Below are 10,575 nucleotides of genomic sequence, written 5' to 3'. Positions count from 1 at the left end.
CTGGGAGGTTGCCACTAGGTGAAAGCATCAGAGCCATCTCCAGGGTTGGGGTTCAGAAAGAAGGGACAGCCAGGGTCATACAGCAAGGCTGAGGCTCAGCGTGCCAAAGCAAAGCTAGTGCTGCTCCTCGACCGCTCTCCAGCGCAGCCCGTAGCCTGGGGAGCTGGGTGCCCGTGAAGGCTGAAGCACACTAAGAGCAGGGCTCAGATGGGGCTGCGTAAGTGAAGCGGGGGCTGCTTACCAGAACCCTCCAGCACACGGTCTTTAGCCAAAGGGCTCAGYACGTCTCATGGTGCAAGCCTCAGCCTAGGGCTGGGATTAGACTTCATGTATTCAGAGTCAAATTCAGATGTGAAACCTCTTAATGAGTTCCCTCGAGCTTCGTGTACTTGCTCTGTGTCATATTTGGCTCATTAACTAGCAAAAAGTTCATACTGAAAAGACAAAACAGAGACAGCACTTCCTAACAAATGCCCRGGGGAGGGAGGAAGCGGCATCTCATCCACACGCATTTATCCTTCTTTCCTCCAAACCACAGCACACAGCAAACTGCCCTCAAAAGCRAGAGGTGAACAAGACCACAGCCCAAACAGCGCACTCCCGTCTGGCTCTGAGGGTGCCTCTGGTGTGCAATTTTTATCTGATGTTCTTCAAAGAGGGACGATACTGATGGCTGAGCTTCGTAGAAAGGTGCCTGCCGTGGAGCTGCCCTAGAGACACGTGGGACTCGTGCGGGAAGGAGTCGCTCAGTCGGGAAGAGCAGGAAGCGACRCCTTTTCTGCTAGAGATGAGAAAAAAACCTCCGCACTCCAGTTCTGCTTTTCAGCTGGATAACATATGAAGAGAGAAAACCCATATTCACCCTGCAACCTGCTTGGGATTTTAAAGTGCCCCCACGCGGGTCTACGCACTAGCGCGTTCGCTGCTGAGGGCTGTCGGAGCTGGGTCCTCCAGAAAGCTGCCTCAGATCCCTGTCACTGTTTCTCTGCCGACTCCAGGACCTCCCATGAGGGCTGAAAACATCAGCCCCTCGCAAAAGCTCCCCCTCTCCGCCAGCAGCTCCGGACGCGAGAACTTTGCCGGTCGCTGCCACGAGGCGCAAAGCTCTTCCTCCTTCGTTACAGATGTGATTTGCGCTCAACACATTTTAAAGGGGAAAACAACGGCRGGGCGTCCTGGTGCGCTGGGGGCTGCCCCCTCTCAGCCCAGCGGAGACACGGCTGCTCCGAAAGCAGGGCAGTTTATTTACCCTCCCTCTATCCTCACCCAGGAAAGAGGCGCTGCTGCCTTGYCCGGCGCCTTAGCCGACCGCGTGCAGAAGCGAGGTCGGGCTGCAGGCTGGCCTCCAGGACCCCGGCTCGCCCCGAAAGCCCTTCTCCACCCAGACACCTTTCGCTTCTCCCCGCGGTACGAAGGACGCGTTTGCTGGAAGCTCGGGAGGCTCCAGCCAGGCTGCAGCTGCAGTTACTATGAACTTACGGGTAACGTACTCTCTTATTCCTCAAGGTGGAAATGTTCGTCCTCGTCCTTTAAGGAGTAAACTAAGGGAGGAAGRTGAAACCCAACCAACGTAGCACAGAGGCAGTAGCCGTCACTAGAAAGCCTAGCAGGAAGGATTCGTGCTTGCTGCAGCAGAGCAGAGAAACCAGAACACGGGGCACAAGCAGCTACGACGGGAACAACCACCGGGTCTCGGCACCGCCGCTTTCCCCGAGGCTGCGGAGGGGCTGCCGACGCGTTTGGAGACCCTCGCCTCCGCATCAGCCTTCGCACGCTGCCGCCGCACAAGCCGGCAGCCGGGGCGCTCCCCGGGCCTCCGAGGCTCTGCCCTCAGCCCTGGGGCACCGTGAGGCCCGTCACTTCAGGGCAGGTGTTTCAAAAGCTCTTAGTTACCTACCTCATTGGTTTCAGCAGGAGTTACGGGCCTCAGGCTGCCTCCGCGGCTCGGTCCGGGCCCCTCCGCGGCTCGGTCCGCGTCTCCCCGGTGAAAGGCGAGGTGATAATCTCTTTAAACCCCGTAATAGTTTTGCGAAGGAAAACACAAGAAAGCCTGTGCGCAGGCGGGCAGCTGATGGCACGGAGCCACGAGCAAGCTCAAGGGCAGCTCTGCGCCGCACGCCGCCGTCTCCCTGCGGGTCTCGGCCGCCCGTGGCGATTCCCTCTCCCGGGTCTGCGACAGGAACCGGTTAAACCTTACCCCAAATCGACAGCAAACTTTCCCAGCAAGGGACGGTGCTTTTTGTCAGTCTGCAGACAGCGCTTAACCCGCTCGCGGGCACGACCGAGCCGCAGGCGGCGGCACCCTCCGAGGGAGCGTGTGGGGCGGCGTGGGGCACGCAGGGGCGTGCTCACGAGCGGCCCCACAGGCACCCGGCACGGAAGCAGGGCAACCCCCAACCAGACAACAGGCTTTACGTCCCCAGGCAAGGGAAAATGAATTAATGAAATGCTTGGTGCAAACAGTTCACCGAGCAGGAGAACAGTAATAGTGTTTTTTCTGCCCTTCTTGTCATTTCTCCCAGCATAACTACRCGTATCTTCTGGATAAAATCTGTTTCTTAGCGAGGGCTTCAGCTCTAAGGATGCTGGAAAAGCTCCACTTTTCATGGACTCCTGTTCGACGGTCCCTGCGGAGCAGCGGAGGGCTGCACAACACTTGCTTATGTAACGACTGGCCCCAAGCCAGGACTAAAGCTKGTCTGCTAGAAATGACCAGTTCACACACAAAACCAAAATACTTCTCTCATTAGACATCTGAGATAAGTAGGGAAAAAAAAAAACAAAAAACCTAGGCCCACTGGCCGTGCTGTGCACTAACCTCAGCCTCCGCGCTTAGCTTGGATTAAATTATCGCACCCCTCGTGCTCGAGGACCGGCTGGAAGGAGCAGAGGACGGCAGCGTTTCCCCGTTCACTACCTCCAGAGTACCCGTGACACTGTCAAGAACTATTACTACAGGAGCAGGTAGCTACRGGACACCTGAAACAGTTAAAACGCAGCTTGATCTGGCAAAGTACTTGCAGACAAGCAGTGTGCTGGCTACCCCAGGCGCCGGAGATCACGCAGCACCTCTTCTGCGAGCAGGCGTGAGCCGTCCCTGGAGAGGATGGGGAGCTGGGGACAAGTCACCTTGCTTGCAAAGTACTCTCCAACGCAGCACCCATGCCAGCATTTGTTTCAAGTCTATTTTAGACTATTTTTTAAAGCTGGTGTTTCCATATTTTCTTCCCCAAACCAGTGAAAGCAGGAGGGCCCGTGAAGCTAGTGTTTAATCCGAGGGGAGGAGGACCAGGCCTTATGTCAGAAATCGGCTTAGCTGCAAGAAGGTGCCAGTCTAGATCTTGGTTTTTGCCCTTGTGAGCATGGAAACCTCAAATAACCCTGGGAGAACCCTGCCTCTGTTTTAACCCCTGGCTGAGTAGAGAGCAACCAAATCATCGGCACTTTCTTGCAGACCGCAGAACTCCCTTTGCCGTCTTAGCAAGTCATTACTCCTTTGGGATGTCAGCCTCCCATCCCTGCTCACACCGGCAGGAGAAAACAGGGCATCTACCTTACATGAAAACTTACTGGGAAACTTTAAGTAACMGTGAGATATAGACTAGACAGTTACTCTGACCACCAGCTTCAGAAATTCATGTCCTCCACTCCACTCTGCCCTCCTGGAAGGGGTTTTCCGGAGGGCACTGGAGCTCTAGGGGCCACATCCCCTTTTTCCTGGCTTYCCCTGGCAGAGTGAAGAGAGTAAGAGGCTGCTGCCTCTCTCACCTGCATTTTTGAGAGTTGATATGTACCAGCCTCTGTTACCCTGGAGCTTTTACAACGTGGCCTCTGATTACTCGCAGAGAAGAGATACCAGAGCTTGCCACTTTTTACAGAGTGCCCCTGGAAAACGAACTAAGAATAAGGCACTCGGCTTTAGGATCAAATGAAGATCAGACACACCTGGAGGGCAGAACTGCCCACATATGGCATGAAAGCACCTGGTGAGGGCAGAAAAGCCCCACWATTCTGTGCAAAGCAATTTTTCCGAGTGATACCTTCCCCAGACATTAACTCCTCTCTGCTGTTGTCAAGGTCTCCTCTTTACTTCTCTGCTTCTCACTTTGTATGGCTGCACTGCAGCCTCTCTGCTCCATATATGAGTATTTCAAAGGCATCTACGCAGGTTATATCAAAGGCATAAGTTCATGTCGAAGCTTCGGGACAGTAAGTCTCTCCCTGCCGGCAGCAGGAAGCCGCAGAGCGCTCTGAACCCGTCGAACAGGAGGAGGTTCACAAGCCCGCGCACAAAGAGCAAGCAACGCCGACGAACGARAAGAAGTGCTGCAACCTGTGGCAAAAAGGCAGCAAATAAGGGTAGAYGCTAAAGCCAGAAAACCTTATCTATCCAGAGAAGCCTCCAACCCAGAGAAATAGATCTCTTCAAGTTACTGAGCTGGAAGAAACGGCACTACCTACCTAAGCGCTCGTGCTCAGTTAGCCGAGTGCCAGGGATCACACACAGCATCCGCAGGTCAAGCAGCAGCTGGAATAAGCCGTGCAAATGAAGCCAGCACACTGGGGAAGTTGAATAGGAAAGTAAAGAAGCCTTGAGTTGCTAGAGTTTGTAAGAGCATCGTGCTTGTGGATTTTATACCAGGAGACATATTTCTTCCAGTTTTTTCCTTCCAGAGGGTTCTGTTTCTACGTATTTTATTCTCCTAGCGACAGAGCCATCTAGTGGATATGTCAACTGTTAGAGTGAAATTTTGATTTATAGCACTATCAGTCAGGGTAATGCATAAATCACATATCATTTCTTCAAAGTAGCCTGCAATAAAGTAGCATATCAGCTATGGTCCAGCCAGATTATAATTGACTAACAAAATGTTGCTAAGTGATATGGTTATCTCGGCTGGGGCTTCAATTCCTGCTTGTGTGAAGTTTCCAACTTTTCAACACTAATTCCCAATACTTTTCTTTCTGCAGAGGGTAAGCTGTTATTCAACAGTCAAAAGGAAGTAGTGAGAAACAAAGCTGAAGGACCAGATTTGCAGCCTTGTCAAAATGCTGAATCTCATCCAAAAAAAAGTTAGTCAAGTCCCCATCTGTGGCTTACTTCCTTCTCCACGTATTAATAATTCTTTTGGAGACTTTAAAGAAAAAGAAAGCAAAGCTTTGAAATCTGGGGAGTACCAGGTAGCTCCTGCTAAAAAAGAGGTAGCAAACTTCAGTGCTTTCCCTGCAGATTACAGGGAGATCAGACCCAAAACGGTTCTGGCAGCAATTTCTCTTTGTTTCAACTACAGCTGTATCTCGTCTCTCGTGTTACTAAACAAGGTAACAGTAACCTCCTTTGCCACTCACCATACATTAAAACTGCCAGATTGACACTTTTTTGTAAGCAGAAGAAAAACTTACTATTCTTCAACACATGCACTCCATCCTACGCTGTTATCTTCATAGAAACTAAAGAATAGCATTAAACAATTTTGAGTTTTTATTACTACTATTTTTTTTTTAAAGAGAGGGTAATCTGAGCTGTTGTGGAAGCATCTTATAAGACCTTGCAGCAGATACTTGCCYTGAATTATACAGAAAATAAGAATGCATTGTGCCAGCCTTGTTCTGCTTGTTGACAGCAGTAAACACTATTATACAAGTTTCAGACTAGAAGAGCATCACAAAATGCAAGCCTGATGTATTAAAAACAACAAAAATCACTCAACAGACTGCAAATAAAGGACATTTTATTTCAAGTGGATACAGTGATATATGCTAACGAATGAGCACATCTCAGGTATCACCACCTAGCAAAGCTGGTGGGTGTCAACAGAACATATTTAATGTCACCTAATCAACCCACCTCCRGAGATCCTGGGAGTCAGCAAGTGACCACCACAAGCCAACACTTCAGCTTTCATTATGAAGTTCATGGTAGAGCATTAAGATGGGACTCTGTTCCCCTTTGTGTTAAAGCCCAATAACAAGAGTCTAAGTGYGTGGAACAGTTTCATAGTATACAGATTCAAAATGGACTTCATGTTCATTTTAAGATAGTCTGTCTCAAAATAGTCTGTGAAATTCAGAAACCTTTACATTAAGGCAGGTGGAGGGGAAGAAGTTCTGTGAAGACAACAGATGTCCTCTCTCTCTCTCTCTCTCTCTCTCTCACAGTAAGAGTTAGAGCTAAGCTTATTAATGAAGAGCTCCAGAAACTACAAACAGACAGGTCATACGCATATAGACCAGCATACTTCTACTTGCTAGTGCTTTGTGCACAGGCACTTTCAGAGGGGATGGTCAGATCAACTGCAGTCAGGCAGGCTTCTCTTCTGAGTGAATAGGGATTTGAGGAATACTAGGCTTCTGCAAGAAAAGCTTAAATATCATTACTAAATCCCTTTAAGTGCTCACTTTAAGGCAGAAACGCAGCCTTCAGGAAAGCACTACTGTTACATGAATAACATATGGCTCATGCCCTATTTTGAAGTAAGGTTTTGCAAAAACCTGTCTCTGTGAATCAATTTTGGACAAGCTTCTGTAGTTATAGCTAAGTCCTCAAGAAAAGCCTTACTGAAACCTCAATTAAAGCATAAGAAAGCATTGTTTTTATAATTAACATCAAGCACAACTTCAACAAACTTTAAGTTTCTAATGCAAATCTTTAGAAAAWTTTTGATAAATTTCCTTCTGTGATCATGATCCTAATAATCAGTGCTCAATGCTTTATTTACAAACAATGAAGCAAGTTGATGCTTTAGCTGAACTTCCATGTCTGCAAACAAGGGAAAGTCTTCACAGCATCAGAGCAAGAATAGATATCTGACACGTGCACAAACTGACAATTCATCACAGAAGATTAGACACAGGAGTGTTGAATTTAAACATTGCAACCATTTAAGTCAGCAATGAGAATAACCACACTATATTTTCAGCAAAATAAGCTAAAGTYTTAATGAAATTTGGTATCCTGCAGATCATCTTGTGATCTATACGATGATGCGTTAGYGTCAAGACTAAAGCTAGGATCAGTCCTGGGTCTTGTTCAAAAGATTAATCTTTGTATAGTCATATTTAATGGATAACCATTAATATGGCTCTTCTCCAATACACCTGCACTACTTTTGAATTCACAATTGTTTTTTGAGGACAAATTTGAAATTCTGTCAATGAACCTCTGTCCCCAGGTAGGAGGGGAAAAACAAACAAAGCAGCAAAAGGGATGAGAATCAAATCTTAGACTTAAGGCTAGAATAGCTTATCAAATATTTAAGTTATGCACATTCCTAGTGAAAGTTCCTCTCTGTATCCAAAGGGAAAATATGAAATACAGGAATATAAGCTCAGTGTACAGCTCTTAATATGGACCTATATATTGTAGGTCCGTACAAAGCAAAAGTAGTGCTTTGCTTCTCAGGAAGTTGCCACCGTTTGGCTGTATGCTCCATAAACACAACAGCTAATAAAGACTTTAAAACACATGACTTAAAAATTCATCATCGAAAGTACCTCCTACTTTTTGTTTAGGGAGTGAATGACAATAGGATCTAGCAAGAGAAAGGAAGTATGATCTTTTAAAACTCAATTCATCATACAAAAAGATTCAGTGAAGCCAAATCTAAGTACCAAGCCCTCTACTTTCCAGACAAAGCAGTTACAAGCCTGATAATAACCTACAATATATGTATCTCAGCTCTAAAAAGAAGCCAGAATTTCAATATGTCCAAGAGGAGTTCTGTCATACAACAGCAGACAATGTTTTTGTCAGAAATATTTATTTAATTAAACAAAACTTAAACCGATGCACATGTAGCCAAGTTAACACTCCCTAATAAGACAAGCCTGTCGGTCAAGACCAAAGTTATCTTCGCTTCTGGAAAATGTTGCCACGGCCCATACCACGGCCTCTTCCTCTTGCAGCCACTGAAAAGAAAACATTTGGGATGACATGAATTTGATATAACTGCATCTTTATCTTGGCAGCTGAGAAATAAAAACGTAAATGATTCTCAAAGTCTCTTGCTTAGCAGCAAGGAAACGAGGCTACAGCGCAGAGTTCAGAAGTTGTGTTCTGTGAGAAGAACCAGGACTAATGGTTTCACAGTTGTCACTTAAAACAATGCAGCGTATACTGAGAATGAAATATTAACACACACTGTATATATTCCAATCTGACTTACAAACCTGTACCACAGGAGATTTGTATCATGGTACAGTTGCTGTGCCAGAGATTTCACTGATGTTGAAAACCTTGCACTAAGATTTGAAACAGAATTCAACATGTTCCAGTAGGTATTATACCTCCACTCATACTCACTGCGCTTGCTACAGTTAACAGAGGACTTTGCAGCCCACAAGTATTACTCAAACTTGTTATAACTACACCGCTCACATAAGAAAAACGCTAGTGAGGGAAAACTGCAGAATGGCTAGCAGTTACAATAGCCCGATTACTTAAGTGTTATCTTAATATATAAATCTATTTTTCTACAAAAGCTCAACAAGAACACTTTCCTCCTTCTCTAAGTGGTCTAAACAGCTAGCGACCACATTCTCTGGAGAACACCAAAATGAAGAYGTATGCAAAGCCAAAATGAARACGTATGCAAAGCCTCAGTATAACTAACAGGACAGCTTACTGCATGTAAGTTATCTTCACATCAATATTGCTCATTTTGACAACTGAGAAGTTTGAAGACAAAATATACAGGGAGGAAACACTCCAGCAACATCGGAACCACTAATTATTCTGCATCTTATGTTATCTTCTTCCTCAATGATACAGATAAGAACTTTCCTGTTCCTCCATAGCAAAATGCTAAAGGTGATATAGGGGGAAGGGACCCATAAACAAGTGACACTCACCTTGAGCTTTGAGAATAGCTGCTTTTCCTCGCCCAGCCCCAGAACCCTGGTTTTTATTCTTCATGCTCTTTAACATCGGAGCATTCTTCAACATATCTGGCAAGATGAGAAACCGTATCTTGCTACCTCTGATGTAGACCTGTTCAAGCTGTGCCACTCTGCCATCTCTGTACGTCACTGTTATGTTAGACATCTGCAAAGCAAAAGATCAGTCAATGCTTACAGAGGCCTCCAATGCAGTTTAGTATTCTGATTTCTCTCGCCTTCAGGATTCTGACTCAGACTCCTCTGAGGGAAAGCTATCTGGGTCAAGTACTAGTCATTTCAACAGAAAGCCTTTCTAGGTCTGTTTTGAGATTTTGGAGCAAATATAGACTTTTCAGAAATTGCAGCAAGTTGGTAGGCTTGCACCATGAGAAGATCAATTAAGTAGGCACAAAAAACAAAGCATGGTAATCATGATTATTTTAATTATAAAAAGCCACCTCTGTACATGCAGTTTCTCTCACTTAAATTTTAGTGTTTCCTTACTACACAATTAGAGTAACTTGTATCTGATTTTCTTGGCCGACTACAATATGGTACGYGATTGATTCAGGGTAATACACTTAAGTGAGATACAGCAACAAGAGCAGATGAAATACATAGCTTGCTTACAAGATAGTGCTAAGGAATACACAGCCAGGATTCAAGTATCAAAGCCAAGTACTTCCTTCTAGACTGAGGTTGTTGTGACACAAGGTATCCAGGACCATTTGCACATAATGCTAAGCCTATTACCAGTCAAGCAGGCCCAACATTTTTTTTTTCTGCCTAGTCTGAGCCAAAACAAACTCTTAGAGAAATAAAACGTAGCTCTGTTTTCCTCACATTAAGTTGCTTTTAATAAAGCTTTATTTGTCTTAAGCATTAAGGAAGCATTTTGATTTGAACAATATGATTTCTATCTAAATATCAAACAAATTTAAGCCTTGKTAGGATGCCTGAAATAAAAGCTTCCATTGCTCAACTGAAGCCTTTTTTAATCTTAAGCCCAGAGCAATAAATGGAAAAACCCAAGCAGAAATACTGTTCATAGAACAAAATCTTAGAAGATCCAGACGCTACTGACAGGTCTTCTCAGTCCTACTCTAAACACAGAAAGAATAAGCTCTGTCCTCTTTGGAGCAATCAGCAATCCTGAGTTCATTTCACTATGGCAAAGGCATGCAGCGACAGGTTTTTTAYAATAACACAAAAAGCAACAGCCTTTATATCAAACTACCGATAAGCTAGCGATCGGCCACGGCTGGTACAGGCGGGTCAGCCCCCCTTCCCCCAGCGGGGGCAGGTGTACCTGGCAGTTCATGTTGTCTTCAGCTTCGATAAGCTTGCCCCGGTAGACTTCTCCTGTGTTGGTCTCGCATGTCACGATGTGGCCTTCCGCCTCGTGCAGGACTTTAATGGGCACCCCGATCGACATGTCTGCAGAGCTGCGGCTCTACCCTGCGACAAGGAAAAGCAAAGGAAGCAGTCTTTGAAGTTAAGTTCTCCCTATACAGGCCAGGGGCTTCTCAAGTTTAAAGGCCTGAATTTTTTTCTCTTTTGACAAGAAATGCCCCGTGCTTTGGTGAAACGTTAATAAGGCTCCTCCACGGAGGCGGCTAGAGGGAGAAAACACTGAAGCATCAGCGGGAATTCTCTGCCGGCAGAGGGAAGGAGAAACGACCCCCAACGCCGGGGAGG

General features: G+C 46.0%; 1 protein-coding gene across 1 annotated transcript; it reads right to left on the bottom strand.

Annotated features, from left to right (window-relative positions):
• Positions 1-5,715: 5,715 nt before the first annotated feature.
• Positions 5,716-10,521, bottom strand: SNRPD3 (small nuclear ribonucleoprotein D3 polypeptide). The gene is made up of 3 exons (XM_085305820.1): positions 10,187-10,521; positions 8,851-9,043; positions 5,716-7,908 (listed from the first exon to the last, which is right to left on the bottom strand). Exons 1-3 carry the CDS (start codon positions 10,310-10,312, stop codon positions 7,847-7,849), a joined length of 381 nt encoding a protein of 126 aa, XP_085161946.1. The 5' UTR covers positions 10,313-10,521; the 3' UTR covers positions 5,716-7,846.
• Positions 10,522-10,575: the final 54 nt, after the last annotated feature.

This window comes from Rhea americana, unplaced genomic scaffold, assembly GCF_003343005.1.
Source record: "Rhea americana isolate MKP2758 unplaced genomic scaffold, rheAme1 scaffold_227, whole genome shotgun sequence".
NCBI lineage: Eukaryota > Metazoa > Chordata > Aves > Rheiformes > Rheidae > Rhea > Rhea americana.
The sequence above is the reverse complement of the archived record's forward strand: the minus strand, read 5'-3'. Positions and strand labels throughout refer to the sequence as shown.

Coding starts and splice junctions, on each gene's coding strand:
- SNRPD3 (XM_085305820.1), bottom strand. CDS start 10,312: ATGTCGATCGGGGTGCCCATTAAAGTCCTGCACGAGGCGGAAGGCCAC. Junction 9,044..10,186: donor AAGACAACATGAACTGCCAG/GTACACCTGCCC, acceptor TTTGCTTTGCAG/ATGTCTAACATAACAGTGAC. Junction 7,909..8,850: donor AGCTATTCTCAAAGCTCAAG/GTGAGTGTCACT, acceptor TTTTCTTTTCAG/TGGCTGCAAGAGGAAGAGGC.